General features: G+C 41.5%; 1 protein-coding gene across 1 annotated transcript in view; it reads left to right on the top strand.

Annotated features, from left to right (window-relative positions):
* The first annotated feature begins 8,444 nt into the window (after positions 1 to 8,444).
* Positions 8,445 to 20,360, top strand: part of nme2a (NME/NM23 nucleoside diphosphate kinase 2a) — a 31,175-nt gene continuing 19,259 nt past the window's right edge. Inside the window, exon 1 of the mRNA XM_062526049.1 lies at positions 8,445 to 8,554. Within this exon, the coding sequence (XP_062382033.1) occupies positions 8,544 to 8,554 (11 nt within the window). The 5' untranslated portion in view covers positions 8,445 to 8,543. The remainder of the gene's footprint in view (positions 8,555 to 20,360) is intronic.

Here is a 20,360-nt window from a genome sequence, read left to right as displayed (position 1 = left end):
GAAGAGCTGACGAGTTGCATACAGATGTCGGCGCGTCTTTCTAATCCGCCCTACACAGGCGTTGCACGTTTGCTAAATGGTATGTACGCAGTCGAGGACGTCTCATTTGCGCAGTTCATCGAGCTTCGTTCCTCCATCCTCCGCTCATTCCTTCGTCGTTTCCTTCGCAAAATGCACTAGTAGGAGGGGCTATGACCGGGGCGAGGATCGAGGGAGGAAGGAAGGACCGATAAATCGTTACATGAAAGTCACCCATGGTCTTGACCCCCTGGCCACAATGGAACAAGTCCAGACCGAACTTCCCTCCCATGTTGTGGGCGGGGCTAAAGTTCAGCTGCAACTAGGCTAGAAGACCTACACATCAAAAAGAAATTGCATTGTCACCAAAATAGCCTCACAATGATGCCTACAATTGCATAGCCTAAAACAGGAGACAATTTATACCCTCTATAAACATAGCCTAACATTTCCCTATCCATGCAAGTAGCCTACATTTAAACTGTAAATGTATACATCTTGTTGAAGTCAGACACCTTTTAACTTTCACCAGCTTGTCCATATCGGGGGACAGTTTCTGGGCAGTGGCTATTTTCATATCATCAGTCAGATATCCATGCGTCAGGCGATTGCACACTTTCGATTTATTGATATTCATTAATGAAAAGGCCTGCTCACATAAATATGTTGTCCCAAATATACAAAGTATTTTACCTACAAAGGCCATGAACATTGGGTACTGTGGTGGCAAGGATTGATAAAATGATTTGATTGCAACAGATGTGTAGTTTTGGTGTGTAACACTGCAGTTCTATCAGTTCAAAAACTGTGAATCGATTGTCAAACTCATGCCTGAGTCCAGAAATCAAGTTTGCGTACTTGTCCATACTCTGATGATTGATAGGCTGAGATTTTAGACTGGGGAAGTGGGCTGCATTGGGCTTGGAGAGCTGTGTCTCCCATAACGCCAGTTAAATTTGAAAAGCACAAACACTATCATAATACTCTGTGACCTGTTTGTTGCAGTCCTGCATAGTGATCAACACATTTAGATGTTCAGTAAAGTCCACTGAAACCATTCTGGGTTGTCCCATTCCGCCACAGGCTTCCCTTTACCCTGCATGAGCTCGGCCATCTCTGCATCCCCTTATCACCTGCGGGCTGAATGTGACATACAGTCGGGCCGGGTCCGCGGGCCATAACCCTGGCATCACTGCCTTACGCAATTTAGTCCATTCATCCAATCCGCAAGAAAAACTAGCAAATTATTCCACCAATGACAACATTTGTTGGCATGGTCTAGCCATTTCATTCCTTTGTCAGCCACCATCTTTGCTATTTTAAATTTCTCCGCCTATGACGAAACTCGGTCAGCTGATTACCTGTGCAAGCGGCGCTCCAGAGAGACGTGCAGTCAGAGAAAAAGGTGTGTGACAAGTGAAAAGTGAATCGCTATTTAATAGTATTTTCTTTCCTTACCTTTGTATGCACACAAAAATATAACAGCAATAACTTATTAAGTTAAGTATTAAATAAGTATTTTTTCTTAGTTCAGATATATTCATTCATTTAATATTTAATCCCTTTATAAGACCTTAAATATCAAAATGAAATATCACAGGGGGGCGCAAGACTTTGATGGCTCTAAGGTTGTTAAAAAAGTGTCCATATCCCCTTGCCATTATACTTCCTTGTTTATAAATTTGTTCTTACTTTTGCAGATCCTTAAATCATGTCATTTTGAAGAAATTAGTAAAAGCTCTGAACAGGTTGACAGTGCTGTCCCATTAAGGTGCTGTGTCCACCAAATGCGTTTTTTACAGCCAGAGCGCCCAAAACCTCCTCCTCTCGGCGCTTCGATAAGTGTTTATTGTTGCTAAGTTACCAAAACCAGTGACAGTTTATAACGAGAAGTGCCATTGACGAGCCCGGCGCTGTTCTAAAAGTTGAACAGATTTCAACTTTGAGCGCTCTGAGCGCTGCGACAAAAAACGGTCGGCGCCGACTTTTTTTTTCGCCGAGGGCGCTCAGCGCTGTGAGCGCCGAGCTACATAGACTTAACATTGAAAATTGTCGCCGTCGGCGCAAAAAACGCGTTTGGTGGACACAGCACCTAACTCGCCACAACAACATGACACCTTTGCTTATAGCACACACAAAAGCTGTCTATTATGATAATGGATAATATCAGTCAGGCATGTAATTGGAAAACCACATGCTTTCAGGTCGGGTAGCAGCAACTGACCTATGATAAAGCTGACATAAAACAAATGAAGAATTTGTGTAGATGAAACAATTCCCATTAGTGGTGATAATCTGCTGAGCATTAGCGATAAGGAGGAATAGTTTACCTTAGCCATTTGTTGATTAATAAAAAAGACAATTTGAACAAAAAGGAATACACATTATTACAGAAAAAGCACACACACAAAAGGAATTGATGTAGGACAGTTCTTTCACATATTCAACAGTGACAAACACAATCTTATACTGGATTATTCAGAGCACTTGATATCCCTTTACTTTAAAGATGACATATGCAAGTTTTTTTTTAGCTTAATGTGCCTTAACTAATCAGCTTCGGAGTCATTGGAATGGTTATTTGACTTATTTCGGGTTGAATGACGGCTGTTTCGCTTCCCCCTAGCGCCTCTGACCGGAAAAAACATGTGAGCCAGTTGTATCAATTACCAGATGACATGTAGAGTGATTTACAGTAATACTTAAAAATAACATTTGATCAATTAACCTTACATTTTTCAGTAGTGATAGGTGTGTGGATTTGAAGAAAAATGGTTTGGTTCTTAACCAAAATACAAGCTTCGGAGTGTTGCTTAAACATCGTCATCGTTGTGCTGTAGCTTTTTTTTTTTATTATGAATGTGTTTACATGCCTATATTCCTGTTAAAAGAGTCATGACTCACACATAATCGGAATATAATAATAATATCACTTGTAATAATTATGCTGAATAAAACCGGAATGTGGTGTGTATGGAGACGTAGTCATGTTGTCTTGATTGCAGATGCTGTTTATTGTGAGTTTATTAAGTTCCGGCGAAGTAGCTAAGTAATGTTAGGAATCCCTGATCAATATGATTGGGTAGGCTGCACCGATCCCTGATCAATATGATTGGGTAGGCTGTACCGATCCCTGATCAATATGATTGGGTAGGCTGTACCAATCCCTGATCAATTTGATTGGGTAGGCTGCACCGATCCCTGATTGGGTAGGCTGGACCGATGATTTGGGCGTTAATGCAAAGGCTATGCCTGTCACTGGTGTTGAATTGGTCTGATTTTTAACCTGGCTAAATATGACATTCTGCCTAGTCCAGCTATCCTCCACACATGGGGCAGGATAGTTACCAACATGCTTACTGTGCACAGGATGGGGGAACACTCAAGCGCAGTTGGCTTCTTGAGTGGCAGATAGAAGCAGGAGGAGGGGTAAGCTCAGCCTCTGCCATATCACCTGGAGGAGGGAGTGTGATGTTGAAAGATCCAAAACTGACATCCCAATCCCAAATCCCATCCAAAATGATGTGCCTGTGTTTTTCTACATCCTTAAAGTGTATCTGGTTTTGAAATGAAATGGGAGAGGACATTCCCATTGTTTTTTTATTACATATTATGACCAAACAACACTCACACTCAGTGACACATGTCCACTGTTAAATGACCAAAAGTGGATCTGGAGATGACAGCCTATTTATTCCTAATTTAACTCTACCCCACATGCTCAGTTTCCCAGGCCCTCGCTCAACCCTCATCCAATGCCTTTTAATGTCAAATCCAACATCTGTTGGTGATAGCTGTGTTGTACAGACAATGCTGGAAACCAATGGAATAATTAATCCACAGGGAATAGTCTTTCACAATTCACAAACCAGCAGTGAAAAACATTAACTGTAAAGTAGTAACTGTACACTATTGTCCAACATAAACACACAACACGCTTACATCCATAAGCATTAATTTCAGTTACACTGGCACTGATAGATGATGGGAAAAACACTTCATTAAAAAAGGGTCTAGATATTGTGTATGACTGAGGTCACATTGACCTATTTTTTGCAGGTAATTCACACAAAGTGGTACTTATCTTGAACACCTGCCTTAATACCTAACATTTTGTCTGATTAAAAGCAGAAATCTGATTATCTCTTTCTAACCAGAGAAAATACAGGGCATCTTGGGGATTAGGGTTAACAGTGTAATTAACACAGCTGGTTACGTCATATATTGGCATTTGTGTTTTCCTCTCTCACATACTTTGTGCAGGTAAAAATTAAAATATTTAAAATATTTATCTCTGTCTCTATCTCATTCATAAACTCACAAACTCTCACTCAGATGTTCACACACAAATCAAGAAAGGGCTTCAATTAAAATAGTTCTCAATGCTTGAAAAAAGATAATCTTGATCATTAAACAAAAATCTCAACAACAAAAAAAGAATAGCCAACAGAAGATTAATTCTAAATTGAGTGAACTGAGTTTCTCCAATATGACATACTGTGTGAAGCCAAGCTTTAAAATAATTTGTGCGCGTGTGTGTGTGCATGCATGGCGTCTCCGCTTGTGCGTGTGTGTGTGTGTGTGTGAGTACGTGTTTATGTGTGGGTGTGTGTGCGTGCGTGTGTGTGTGTGTGTGTGTGTGTGTGTGTGTGCTTATGCGTCACAAACAGACTCAACACCACCATCTACAGGCCGATTAGTGGAAATGTACACATAGATTACAGTGCATGAATGTGCATCGTAGCCTACTGTTATCGCTGAGCTTCTTCTTGCCTGTGGGCTGTTCTGTAGGCCTGTAAAAATAGAGTATGTTTCAAGTATTTGGGGAAAGTATTCCTACTTTGTATTCCTACACAGTTTACAGTATTTTACTATTTGTTTGGCAGCTGAAGGATTACCAACACAAGGGCGTCTCCTGAACAGGAAACTGAAATCATGAGCATTGCCCTAGAAGAAAACACCATAACATTACGGCAAATACAAAGAAAAATAATAGAAAACAATGAGATATTTAAAAATATTGATAGGGTAAGCATATCAACTTACTGTATCAGCTTATCTACTGTTTGTAGTACTGTTTGTAGGGTAACACTGAACAAAAAAAGGCCCATGTCATTATGATGAATGGAGAAGAAGTGTTTTCAATTCATTGCAGTGTTTTACACTGAGCACATCAGTGTTCAACTGGTCCTTATAAATGTCTTGATATATGATGGTTTGTGTGTGTCTCTTGAGAACAAAAGAGCATTTTGAGGAGAAATTACATTGTTTTGAAGGTAAAGTGTCAAAAACAATGTCAATTTTGCAGGAGAATTGCAGGGTTTTGCCCATTGTGTGTGTTGTTTTGGATTTGTGTGTAGAGTTCTGAGAGTATGAGGCATGTTTTCAGAAAATGTGTGTTAACAATCGAGAAAAACTGTAACAAACCGAAGGATTTTTATTTATTTTTTTTAAGGTTATTTTTTTGGGCTTTTTTTTGCCTTTAATTGGACAGGACAGTAGAGAGAATGACAGGAAGCAAGTGGGAGAGAGAGCTGGGATCGGATCCGGAAGGGACCACGGGGCGGGAATCGAACCCGGGTCGCCGGCGTGCGGTGCAGGTGCCCCAGCCAGTTGCGCCACGGCTGGGGCCAAAACGAAGGATTTCTGACTAAAACAAATATCATTATCAAGCCAGGGATACTTGCTACTTGAATGAAAATAACGTTAGGTTTTTTTTTCAACTGTTAAGGAACATTTCAAAGATAAGGAAGTCCTTATCCTTACCAGACGCTGAAAAATTAATCCACGCTTTTGTCACTTCCAGGCTAGACTATTGTAATGCGCTATACGCTGGCTGCAATAATACCTGTCAAAAAGCTTACAGCTTATACAAAACGCAGCTGCTCGCACACTCACTTGGACCAAAAAATATGAACATATTTCCCCCATCCTAGCATCTCTACATTGGTTATCTGTTAAAAGTCGCATTGACTTCAAAATTCTACTTCTAACATACAAAGCCATAAATGGCAGGGCACCCGAATATATTAAAGATCTTCTAGTCCCATATAATCCACCTAGACCCTTACGATCACAAAATACTGGACTTCTTGTAACTCCAAGAATTTCAAAAACTACAGTAGGAGGCAGAGCTTTTTGTTACCTCGCACCTCTCCTCTGGAATAATCTTCCTCCCTCAATTCGATTAGCAGACACCCTCCCTATTTTTAAGTCTAGACTTAAAACATATCTCTTTAGTGTTTCCCATTAGGTATGGTGCAGTGTGGAACTTCAACCACTTCAGGGTCTTACTGGAACGGACCACCTCTGCTGTGGGCTTGTGTGACTGGTGCCCCAGTCATGCGTCCCATGGTGGCTACTGACCACACCTGAGCTGGTGCTGACTACCCTCCACCATGCCTTAGTTATGCTGCTTTAGCATTGTGCTGTCATGGACTTCTCTTGTGTCATGCCGTACTTCTCCCCTCTCCCTCTGTCTCTCTCAACCATTTCCAGTCATCAGCCATATTTGTGCCTGGCCCTCATCATACCTGAAGTCCCATCCCTATGACTGCCATTGCCATCGTCATCCCTATGACTGCCCTACCATTGCCTGCTGTGGTTCCCCGCCCGGATCCTCGGCCCACGCATCCTAGCGACCCATTACTTTCTGAAATTACTAATGGATTAATAATGGACAATTTATTCCCTACACTGGACTATTTGAACTTTCTGATACTACAAAATGACTTTACTCTACTGTAACTGACCCTAGGCAGATGGGTTGGGCCCTTGAGTCGTGGATCTGTCTGAGGTTTCTTCCTTCCTTCTTTTTCCTTGCCCCTGTTACTCATGGGCTCTCTTTGAATGTTTAACACTCTGTAAAGCGCTATGAGACATGTGTAATGTTTTGGCGCTCTATGAGTGAAATTAAATTGAAATTGAAATTTTCACACTAAATCTTTGCTTGTCACACAATATTCTAAACATGTCTTCTAACACCATAACGACACCATGTTCGACACAGTTTTGTAGTTTTTCTCAAATGCTAAAACACAAAAGCCAATCCTCTAAACCAAATGACCAGTTGTTTAAACACATTTACTAAATCTAGCCATAATTTTTCAATATCATAAACACATTTCACATGAAAACACAATTCACAAAACACAATCCTCCGTTCTCATAAATCTAAGCACATTTTCCTTGCTAAAACACATGTTGCAAAACATGTTCTCAAATGAAAGCTCATGCAAAATGCTTGCCACAGTCAGCAATAACTGAACACAATGAACACACCTGGCATCATTTATTACACACAACGACTCCAAATTGAAGACACTTGTTGCTAATGCGCACAGTGACTGTGGTGTGTGTGTGTGTGTGTGTGTGTGTGTGTGGTGTGAATGAAGAAAATAAAAAAAACTTCACACCCTGATCATGTTTTCAAGAGTACTGTTGTGTCTGGTTTTTGCATTGAGTTGTGTTACAGTAGTGTACTTGCAGAATTTTATGTACTCTTCATATGAAACTCACAACTCTAAATGCCTTATCCTCTGCAGAGATCTAAGAAGATCCGTTACTCTAAAGTTTTTTAAAAATATGCATTGGCAGTTATGAAACAAAGAACCTTCTCACAAATTGAGCACTGTGTTTTAAATTGTTTTGCTGTGGTGTGTGTCATGGAACCGGGCTGGTTACCATCTGAAGTTCGTGGGTGTGGCCAAGGAAGCAGAGGCAGCAGTTTCAATGGCTGTAAAATACTGTAATCGATACAGCAAATTATTTGGGGGTAAAACACTGTTTTTGGTTTCAATATTGCTTACATTTTGACTGTGTATTTCAACTTCTCTTTGTAGATGACTCTTGAATATAAATATACATATTGGGGGGAATTCTCCCCTTTTACGTGTGTCTGTTGCGCACCAATGTTTTACGCGCATTCTTCCATCCCAGCTTATGACACACCCACATAGGGCAAATTCCAAATAAAGGCGGCCTTATGAAAGAGGCGTGATTTAGGTTGATATGAAAACGTGGAACGTGGACTTTCTCATTGACCTTCTGAATGCCATTTAAATCCAGAAAGAACACCAACCAGTCTTTGATTTTGAAAACGTATGCAAGGTGAACTGAATAAAGAACTGCCTACAGTAAAATAGTGTGTCATCACATAGCTTAGCAAAGAAATTACTTCACGAAATTCCACTTTTGCTTTGACGTTTGTCAAGACGTGCTTGAGGTGTGTAGATTTATGATTCAAAAACTCACGGTCGACAAAAAGGTTTCACTGACAGCTGCCTCGCATAATATCAATTTATCTATGCTAAGAAATATGTAGACTGACATCTGCAGCTTCGAACACAGTAGAGAGACTGGCATAACGAAAAGACGAGAGAATAAACTATGCTGCTCCACTATATAGTGCAGACGTCTGAGCAAATGTAGGCCTATGGATGACTTCGGTGAAGTTGGAAAGAAACGGACAGATTCGAACAAAGTATGCTATGGGATTATGACTTCTCGTCAAGTTAAAACTGAAGATGCATAATCGGTAAGCTCCAATACTGAAAGTGGGTGATTATAACGGGAATTTCACTATTTAACCCTCTACAACGTAGCCTATGAAGGTAATGGCGTGAAAAATGCCACCGTGTGACACAGCAATGCGGAAAACATGAAGCTGTATCAGCTTATAAGCATCACATTTGATACTGTAATGTCAATTTGTAAATTCCGTGTTGCCTACGTGTATTTAGAACTAGGCCTTCTGCCGACATGAGCAATATGCTGTTTCACCTTGTAGTGGCGCTCGACCTTATTCCAGCCCTCCAGAGTGCGTAGCAGGAAAAGTTGCTTAAGCCATTGCAGAATGCGCGCAAGAGTTGTACTTGTATATATAAGAAACGCCCAGATTTTGGGGTTGCTCCACCCAAAACGCGCAACTCTCTACCACGCGTAAATGGCCGACTTAAGTGGATGGCAGAATCCGCTTAGAGGGAAATGCGCGTAGTTGCGCGTTTTTTTGGACTTACGCACCCTTACGCGCATGGGAGAATTCCCCCCTTAGAGGGAAATGCGCGCAGTTGCGCATTTTTTTGGACTTACGCACCCTTACGCGCATGGGAGAATTCCCCCCATTAAGCTCATGAGAGACAAAAGAGCGTTGAATTTTTAGCAACAGTATGTTGTATCCAAGTGTGTATAATGTGAGGTGAATGTTTGCTTTAAAGATGTTGTAGAGTTTTGAAAAATAGACACAGAGTTGTGAAAATGTGTGTAAACAGTTTCTAAAAATCTGTAACAACCAAGACCTAGATAGTTTAGCTGTAGCCTGACTGCCACCATCTAAATAAAGTTTAGACTGGTGGCACAGCGGATAGGCTATCTACGCATAAAATCATGTTCTATCTGGGTCATTCCGTGTCAAATCAGACAAAATCCAGGAAAATGGTTGCAGCACCGACTCGGATTTTCTTCAAAGTTTGTATACACAATGTTTAGGTTCCATAACTAAAATCTGTAAAATATTTTTGTTCAATTCTATTGTTTTCATTGTCTTTTTGCCCTTGCCTTTTTACACTCTCTAAATGACCTTATCTTGGAGGCCATGTTAAGGTACTCATATCTTAAAAAGTATAATTCCTAGCCTGACTAAACTTTATAGAATGGAAGACAAGCATGTTCTCAGTAAGATTCAATGATTAAATGTTTGTACCACAGTCTCACTGGTTGTACAGAAGTCCCTAGTTTCTGAAAAAACATGCAAAAAAAGTGATATTGAGGGTCTCAAAACTTTTTTATTGGGACACACCTGCCATCAATGAGTCTTTTCTATAGAAATATAATCCTTTGTTAATGTTGTCTCACCTGTAACTACATGCATTTATTCTGTGAACGGGGCTTGGATGCAATATTAGAACTTTACACACTACATGTCCATATACTTTTCTATTTCCACATAGATTTTCATGATCCTACTACCTACCCCACATAGCATTTCAGTTACATGAAAATGACACAAAATACAAACATGCCTTGTTTTATTGTTATTATTGTCATGGTTATTTGTCGTGGAGACTTCAAATTGTGGGAAAACATTAATTAACTGCCGTATTTGAAGAGGAAATAGTGACTGATACCAAGTGAAAAAGATAAACAGTTTTTTTAATACCCTAAATATCACACTTAATGCACGTTTTTCCAAAATTGAGGGCCCTTTCGAGAGTCAAGAGACATTTAGTACAGACTTTAAACTGTTTACACATGCTTATTATGAGTTGATCTTCCACCCTAGAAAATTTGGGGAGGCTAGGGAACATATTTGTCAAGATATTAATGCCCAGACATGGCATGTGTTTTTCAAGCTGTAAAAATGAAAGAATTTCAAGGTCTAAAAAAGATATGAAGACAGATGATTTCCACAGAAATATTTCACAGGCCTTGGTTTTAGGACCCATTGATGATATACACAAAGTTTTAACAAAATCTGAGACGGTGCAGCAACAATCTTATCTGATTTGACACGGAATGACCCATCTGCCAACGTTAGGCCTAGGCTACCGTAACTTCACTGAATCAGTCTCTGACATGTGGAACCAAAGATCCTTCATTACTCCGCTTTAACCCTCTCTGGTGAAAGTAACCATGTATTATAATGCTCAGACTGATAATGACCAACTGAAATTGAAACCTGGCGTTTTTCTAGGCTGATTTGACATGGAACTACACTCTCCTCTGGCATAATAATCAAGGGAAGTTGCAAACGTACCATGGGCGCAGTGAGATCACGCACTACTTAGGCTACTGCTTGTTGCCTATGGGGACTATTTTCAGATATCAGTGTAGTTCCATGTCAAATCAGCCTAGAAAAACGCCAGGTTTCATTTTCAGTTGGTCTTATTGCATTTTCTAACTTGAGAAGAGACACTTTTTAAATGGGAAAATTACCAGAAATCTTAGCCACTTCTAAGCATGATGCTAGCAGGCGAGAAGCTAATGGTCTAATCCGATTCAATGATCTATAGGCTGAAGCTAAAAGTTGTATCGCCAGACTCACAGAATGGCAGGATGAACCGGGAAAAGGTAAATATCGATTGGAAAATGAGCTTATTTCCCTTTAAGGAATAAGATAGATGAGCTTCAAGCTAATATAAACTACATGAATATAGAAATGCTTCTATAGTGTTCACGGAAACATGGCTTAGTAGCATAGATGACCATGCAATTTCTATTCATGGCTTCAACAATCTGTTAAGACTCGATAGAGACAAATGCAGCACTGGAAAAGCACATGGAAACGGAGTCTGTCTTTATATCAACAACCACTGGTGCTCTACAACCCATCATTCGCAAGAGTCTGTACATGCCTTATAAAGGTAAAAGATAAAATATGATCTACCAAGAGAGTTTCCTCAACTATATTTTATTCTTGTTTATATTCACAATAACTATTTTCCTCAACTAGGCTATGTTTTATTCTTGTTTATATACAAGAAAATCCATCAATATATTACATGTGCCACACGTTTTGACAGAGTTCTTGATAAGTGCTATGGTTCTATTTCAGGGGTTTATTAATCTGTACCCCTCCCTCCTCTTGGAACTACTGATCATAGTTCTATCCTCCTTGCACCTGAATACAGACCAGTTGTCAAGAGAAGAGAGAAAGTGGTCAAATCTATAAAACAGTGGAATGAGGAAAGCATTGATGAACTAATGCTGCGTTCAACGGCATAAGGGATGTGGGACTTGGGATCCTACCTCCAACTAAAAAAAGTGCACTGGAATGCCTGTCGAAGTGGAACCTCCTACTGGCGAAGTCGGGGGAGCTCGACCTACCCCGACCCCACCAAATTAAATTGGAGGTTAATGGTGGCGCCCATGGAGTCACTCATCGTGAGAGATAAAACTTCAACGAATAGGCTATAAACGTTACTTCTCTACGTGTAGGGTTGTTTTAGACACTGCAATTTTAACACAACTTGTTTTTTCATATTATGGCTTGAAATGTTGTCATTATTACCTGTTATGCGTCCGCTATCTGTCAACCAATGTTACCCAGTGTGTCCATGCTTTTTGTTTACATTCCACTTCAATTACCTGGAACGCTTTAAAGTAGGAGCTAGTACACTTCAGGTAGGATAAGTCCCTCGTCCCATTGCCCTCGAACGCAGCATATGGACATGTTTTGAGTGTACATCTTGGGACATATTTTTACAACCTGATCTCACCCTAAATGAACAGGTTGACGGTGTATCATCTTAAATGTCTTTTTGTTTAGATAATATCATTCCCACCAAAGAAATCACCATCTTTCCCAATAATAAACCCTGGCTATCCTGAACAAAAAGAAATGTATACACTGGATCTATGTTGGAGAAGAAACAAGTGAACATACAGTACAGTAGAGATGAAGCAGGCCATGTACAAAAGTACAAAAGTAAGATCAAACAGAAATGTACACAAGGTAACCTCTAGGAAGCCTGGCAGGGTATTAAGACAATGGTAGCAGTCAACACTGTGCGTGACTTCAGACCTGTGTGCGTGGCTGGCAGCAGTGATGAATCCTTCCCTAATGAGCTTAACTCTTTTTACACCAGGTTTGAAAAAGATCACCAGTCTCAGTTGGCGGATATCATCACTAGCTTGACCCCGAGTGACCCTATCATCATCACAGTTGAGTCTGTGGTGGAATGTTTGAGAAGGACACAGATCAAGAAAGCCCCTGGTCCAGATCACATCTGCGGTTACACACTGAAATGTTTTCCAGCAGATATTCCAGAGGTCTCTATCTACTGCCACTGTCCCACAGTCATGGAAACACTCCACAATTATTCCCATTCCCAAGAAGAGCAGCCTTAGTCCTGAATGACCTAAGACCCATTGCCCCCACCTCCCTTGTTATGAAGACCTTTGAGAGGGTTGTGAAAGCTCATGTCAACGCCACAGCTTCAAAGATGGATCCTGTTCAGTTTACATATCGCACGAAAAGAGGGGTTGATGATGCCATCCATGAACACCTAGAAAGGCCAAATTCTTTTGTCCGACTCCTATTTGCGGATTTCTCATCTGCCGTTAACACCATTCAACCTTACATGCTGGCTAAAAACTTATGAACTGTTTCAACTTGGATCATCAGCTGGTTCTGTGGATCACAGACTTTGTCACCCAAAGAACACAGAAGATGCTGGTCAACAAGAGGTTCTCTGACATCAAATACACATCCACTGGCTCACCCCCGGGTTGTGTCCTCTCACCACTGCTTTTTATCTTGTACACAGATGACTGTAGAAGCCGCCATGCTGATCGTCATCTAGAGAAGTTTGCTGATGACACTGTTCTCCTTTCCCTATTTTCTGGTTCTTTCCAAGATCACAGGCCTGTCCTCAGTGAAGGATGCAGGACTGCAACTACAATACAGGGGGAACCAGTTGAAGTTGTACAGGAGTACAAATACCTGGGCACTGATAACAGACTGCGTTTTGACTCCAACACAGATGTGATTCTTAAAAAATATCAACAGCGGGCCACCCTCTTCAGTCTCTACACATCAGTGCATGACAAGGCAACACTAAGGAAAGCCAACTGCATCTTGGAAGACTCTACCCATATACAGAGTTTTTGAATGGCTGCCCTCTGGGAGGCATCCTTCGCTGTCCTCTTGCTAGGACTATCAGGAGTAAGACTATAGTTTTGAGGCTATTCCCCTTTTGAACTTAAATATGCTCCCAGCCCCCTTCCTTGTACTTCTACTTCCTTTAATCCAACTTCGAATTGTAATTGTACATCCTGTTTATGACCTCAATTCAAATTCAATTGGAATTCAATGAGGGGGGAATTCCCATGCGTGTAAGGGTGCGTAAGTCCAAAAAAACGCGCAACTGCGCGCATTTCCCTCTAAGTGAATTCTGCCATCCACTTAAATCGGCCACTTACGCGTGGTAGAGAGTTGCACGTTTTGGGTGGAGTAACCCCAACATTTGGGCGTTTCTTATATATACAACTCTTGCGCGCATTCTGCCATGGCTTAAGCAACTTTTCCTGCTACGCACTCTGGAGGGCTGGAATAAGGTCGAGCGCCACTACAAGGTGAAACAGCATATTGCTCATGTCGGCAGAAGGCCTAGTTCTAAATACACGTAGGCAACACGGAATTTACAAATTTACATTACAGTATCAAATGTGATGCTTATAAGCTGATACAGCTTCGTGTTTTCCGCATTACAGTGTCACACGGTGGTATTTTTCACGCCATTACCTTTACTGGCTTCATAGGCTACGTTGTAGAGGGTTAAATAGTGAAATTCCCGTTATAATCACCCACTTTCAGTATTGGAGTTTACCGATTATGCATCTTCAGTTTTAATTTGACGAGAAGTCATAATCCCATAGCATACTTCGTTCGAATCTGCCCGTTTCTTTCCAACTTCACCGAAGTCATCCATACATTTGCACAGACGTCTGCACTATAGTGGAGCAGCATCGTTTATTAGGGCCCGAGCACCGAGGTGCGGCCACTGAAAGTGGCTGCACCGTAGGTGCAAGGCCCTATTGTTTTTGCTCAGATTATTATTATTATTATTCTTATTATAGTATTTTCCTCTTACCGGACATGTTTTGCCCTTTTTCAGCAACTTGGCATGCTCTAAAACTCTTGAAATTTGGCAGCTATCTGTGGAATTGATGCCTCTACTGAGAGACAGACCTCTGGCCTAGGGTGTGGCTCAGGGACTCTATAGCGCCACCTAGCGCGCCGTCTATTGTGGTTGACACATACATTCACGGAAATGAGCCAAATTTGGTGGACATGTGTGTTGTATAAATCTGAACAAGTTTTACATTGAAACTATATAGTGAATCTTATAAGAATTTGAGTTATGATTATGATTATGATTTTTGCACATCACGTATTTTAAAACACTTCTCCTAGACGGTTTATCGAAATCATGTCATATAAGCACTAAAATGATCTTGAGGGGTTGCCCGAGAGGAATTGCGACCAGATTTTTGAATTTCAAAAGTATATTGAAATGGCGAACGTTTGAATTATGGCGTTTTATTAAGAAACAGGAAGTTGGTGTTATAGGCAGAAAAAAGGTTATGAATTGGATGTAATTTGGCAGCTACATGTGGAATTGCTTCTGCTAGTCAGAGACAGAGCTCTGGCCTAAGGTGTGGCTTTGAGACTCTATAGCGCCACCTAGCAGCACGTTATCTGTTGAGGTTGACACAAACATTCACGAAAATGAACCAAATTTGGTGGACTTGTGTGTTATTGCTATGGCTAGTCAGAGACAGAGCTTTGGTCTAGGGTGTGGCGTAGGGACTCTATAGCGCCACCTAGTGCGTTGTCTGTTGTGGTTGACACATACATTCACGAAAATGAACCAAATTTGGTGGGCTTGTGTGTTATTGCAATCGGTAGTCAGAGACAGAGCTCTGGCCTAAGGTGTGGCTTTGGGACTCTATAGCGCCACCTTGCAGCACGTTATCTGTTGTGGTTGACACAAACATTCACGAAAATGAACCAAATTTGGTGGACTTGTGTGTTATTGCTATGGCTAGTCAGAGACAGAGCTTTGGTCTAGGGTGTGGCGTAGGGACTCTATAGCGCCACCTAATGCGTTGTCTGTTGTGGTTGACACATACATTCACGAAAATGAACCAAATTTGGTGGGCTTGTGTGTTATTGCTATGGCTAGTCAGAGACAGAGCTTTGGTCTAGGGTGTCTCGTAGGGACTCTATAGCGCCACCTAGTGGGTTGTCTGTTGTGGTTGACACATACATTCAGGAAAATTGACCAAATTTGGTGGGCATGTGTGTTGCTCATGCACATGCCCACCAACAGACACATGTTGCTTTGTTAGATTCCGAAATTTCACAGGTCTCCGCACCGCAGGTGCTCGGGCCCGCCATCGCCGCTTGCGGCTATATTTAGGGCCCGAGCACCGAGGTGCGGCCGCTGAAGCAGCGGCTGCACCGTAGGTGCAAGGCCCTATTGTTTTTGCTCAGATTATTATTATTATTCGTATTCTTTCATCCTCTTACCCCGTGCGCCCTTTTTTCACCAACTTAGCATGCTCCAAAACTCTTGTATTTTGGCAGCTACATGTGGAGTTACTGTGGCTACTCAGTGACAGAGCTCTGGCCTAGGGTGTGGCTCAGGGACTCTATAGCGCCACCTATCGCGCTGTCTGTTGTGGTTGACACATGCATTCACGAAAACTGCCCAGATTTGGTGGGCATGTGTGTTCAATTAATCTAAACAACTTTTACATTCACACTATATAGTAAATATAAAAAGAATTTGAGTTATGGTTATGATTATGATTTTTGCACATCATGTATTTTGAAACACTTCTCCTAGACGGTTTATCGAAATCATGTCATTTCAGCAGTAAAATGATCTTGAGGGGTTGCCCAAGAGAAATTGCGACCAGATTTTTGAATTTCAAAAGTATATTGAAATGGCGAAGGTTTGAATTATGGCGACTTATTAAAGAAACAGGAAGTTTGTGTTATAGGCAGAAAAAAGGTAATAATTTGGATGCAATTTCGCAGCTACATGTGGAATTGCTACTGCTAGTCAGAGACAGGTCTTTGACCTGAGGTGTGGCTTTGGGACTCTATAGCGCCACCTAGCAGCGAGTTGTCCGTCGTGGTTGACACAAACTTTCACGAAAATGAACCAAATTTGGTGGGCTTGTTAGGGCCCGAGCACCGAGGTGCGGCCGCTGTAGCAGCGGCTGCACCGTAGGTGCAAGGCCCTATTGTTTCCGCTCAGATTATTATTATTATTATTATAGTTTTTCCGTCTTACCGAATTGCTTTTTTCACCAACTTAGCATGCTCTAAAACTCTTGTAATTTAGCAGGCATATGTAGAATTCCATGTCTTACTCAGAGACAGAGCTTTGGCCTAGGGCGTGGCTCAGGGACTCTATAGCGCCACCTATCACGCTGTCTGTTGTGGTTGACACATGCATTCACGAAAATGGCCCAGATTTGGTGGGCATGTGTGTTGCATTAATCTGAACAATTTTTACATTTACACTCTATAGTAAATATTCGAAGAATTTGAGTTATGGTTATGATTATGAATTTTGCACATCATGTATTTTGAAACACTTCTCCTAGACGGTTTATCGAAATCATGTCCTTTCAGCAGTAAAATGATCTTGAGGGGTTGCCCGAGAGGAATTGCGACCAGATTTTTGAATTTCAAAAGTATATTGAAATGGCAAAGGTTTGAATCTAGGTGTCTTATAAAAGAAACAAAAAGTTGGTGTTATAGGCAGAAAACAGTGACTAATTTGGATGAAATTTGATGGATTATTAGTTAGTGTGTTTGTAGTGACAGTCATATACAAAGTTTTGAATTTGGTGTTGTTTGTGATTTTTAAAAGCGCATTAATGATTGTGGTGGATACAGTTTTAGCTAAAATATTTTGAAGCGAGTTGATGAATGATTATAATCATATCAAGCTATGCTGCAATTTTGATTTTAACCATGTTAACAGAAAGTGAGTTATTTTTAATTTCATATTTGCCCAATCACACAGCCCCTCCTCTCTGTCCTTCTCTGCCTCTCTCTCTGTTGCAACTAACAGACACACGCACGCACTCTGTCACCCCCCTTCTCGGGTCCTCCCTAACTAACACACACACATTGACACACGCGCGGCTTTCTAGAGACACAGAGACAGAGACAGAGACCGAGACAGACACAGACACAGACACACACACAGACACACACACACACACACACACACACACACACACACACACACACACACACACACACACACACACACACACACACACACACACACACACACACACACACACACACACACACACACACACACACACACACACACACACCCCCTTTGGGCAACCGTGGCCTACTGGTTAGGGCTTGGGGCTTGTAGCTGGAGGATTGCCGGTTCGATCCCTGACCAGTCCACAGTTGAAGTGCCCTTGAGCAAGGCACCTAACCCCTGACTGCTCCCTGAGCGCTGCTGGTTGGGCAGGCAGCTCACTACTCTGAGTATAGTATATTAAAAAGTATACAAAAGTATATTGAAATGGCGAAGGTTTGAATCTAGGTGTCTTGTAAAAGAAACAGAAAGTTGGTGTTATAGGTAGAAAACAGTGACTAATTTGGATGAAATTTGATGGAGTATTAGTTAGTGTGTTTGTAGTGACAGTCATATGCAAAGTTTTGAATTTGGTGTTGTTTGTGTTTTTTAAAAGTGCATTAATGATTGTGGTGGACACAGTTTTAGCTAAAATATTTTGAAGCGAGTTGACGAATAATTATAATCATATCAACCTATGCTGCAATTTTGAAATTTTGACTTTAGCCATGTTCACAGTAAGTGACTATTTAGGTTTATTTGTGTTTGCATATGTCTTATACTCCATCCATTTAGCTGAGCAGGAGTAGGTGCTCTCTCTCTCAGCTGCATGTCTCTCTCGTCCCCTGCTACTTCTCTACACAGACTCACAGACACTCTCTCACCCCTCCCCCGTCATTCTCTCTCTCTCTCACGCACGCACACACACAGACGCACACACACACACACACACACACACACACACACACACACACACACACACACACACACACACACACACACACACACACACACCCTCCCTCCCTCTTTCCTCCCTCCCTCCTTCACTCTGGGCAGCCGTGGCCTACTGGTTAGGGCTTGGGGCTTGTAACTGGAAGGTTGCCGGTACAATCCCCAACCAGTCCACCACTAAAGTGCCCTTGAGCAAGGCACCTAACCCCTCACTGCTCCCCCAGCACCGCTGGTTGGGCAGGCAGCTCACTGCTCTGGGTCAGTGTGTGATTCACCTCACTGTGTGTTCACTGTGTGCTGTGTGTGTTCACTAATTTGGTTAAATTGGGTTACATGCAGAGAAATAAATTTCCCTCACGGGATCAAAAAAGTGTATATTCTATTCTATTGATCCATTTGTCTCTACCCCCTCTGTCTGTGTCTGTCTAGTGTTATTGCTATCGATAGTCAGAGATCGAGCTCTGGCCTAGGGTGTGGCTTAGGGACTCTATAGCGCTACCTAGCATATTGTCTGTTGTGGCTGACACATACATTCAGGAAAATTGACCAAATTTGGTGGGCATGTGTGTTGCTCATGCACATGCCCACCAACACGCACATGTTGCTTTGTTAGATTCCAAAATCTCACAGGTCTCCGCACCGCTGGTGCTCGGGCCCGCCATCGCCGCTTGCGGCTATATTTATTATTATTATTATAGTTTTTTCCTCCTTACCTGTTTTTTTTTTTTCACCAACTTGGCATGCTCTAAAACTCTTGTCATTTGGCAGCCATTTGTAGAATTGCAATCGAAACCCAGAGACAGAGCTCTGGTCTAGGGTGTGGCTCAGGGACTCTATAGCGCCACCTATCGTGCTGTCTGTTGTGGTCGACACATGCATTCACGAAAATGGCCCAGATTTGGTGGGCATGTGTGTTCTATAAATCTGAACAACTTTTATATTTACACTCTATAGTAAATATTGGAAGAATTTGAGTTATGATTAGGATTATGATTTTTGCACATCATGTATTTTGAGACACTTCTCCTAGACGGTTTATCGAAATCATGTCATTTCAGCAGTAAAATTATCTTGAGGGGTTGCCCAAGAGAAATTGCGACCAGATTTTTGAATTTCAAAAGTATATTGAAATGGCGAAGGTTTGAATCTAGGTGTCTTATAAAAGAAACAAAAAGTTGGTGTTATAGGCAGAAAACAGTGACTAATTTGGATGAAATTTGATGGAGTATTAGTTAGTGTGTTTGTAGTGACAGTCATATACAAAGTTGTGAATTTGGTGTTGTTTGTGAATTTAAAAGTGCATTAATGATTGTTGTGGACACAGTTTTAGCTAAAATATTTTGAAGCGAGTTGACGAATAATAATAATAATCATATCAACCTATGCTGCAATTTTGACTTTAGCCATGTTCACAGTAAGTGAGTATTTAGGTTTATTTGTGTTTGTATTTGTGTTTGGAGTATGTGTCTCATGCTCCATCCATTTAGCTGCGCAGGAGTAGGTGCTCTCTCTCTCTCTCCCCCTCCCCCGACATTTTCTCTCTCTCTCTCTCTCTCTCTCGCGCGCGCGCGCGCGCACACACACACACACACAAACGCGCGCGCGCGCATACACACACACACACACACACACACACACACACACACACACACACACACACACACACACACACACACACACACACACACACACTCCCCATTCTCCATTTGTCTATCCTACTTCTTTTAGCCTATCCTAGCCCCATGTGGTTGACACATACATTCAAGG

Source organism: Sardina pilchardus, chromosome 22 (assembly GCF_963854185.1).
Source record: "Sardina pilchardus chromosome 22, fSarPil1.1, whole genome shotgun sequence".
Classification (NCBI taxonomy): Eukaryota; Metazoa; Chordata; class Actinopteri; order Clupeiformes; family Clupeidae; genus Sardina; species Sardina pilchardus.
Note: the sequence above shows the minus strand (reverse complement) of the source record. Positions and strands in the feature narration are given on the sequence as shown.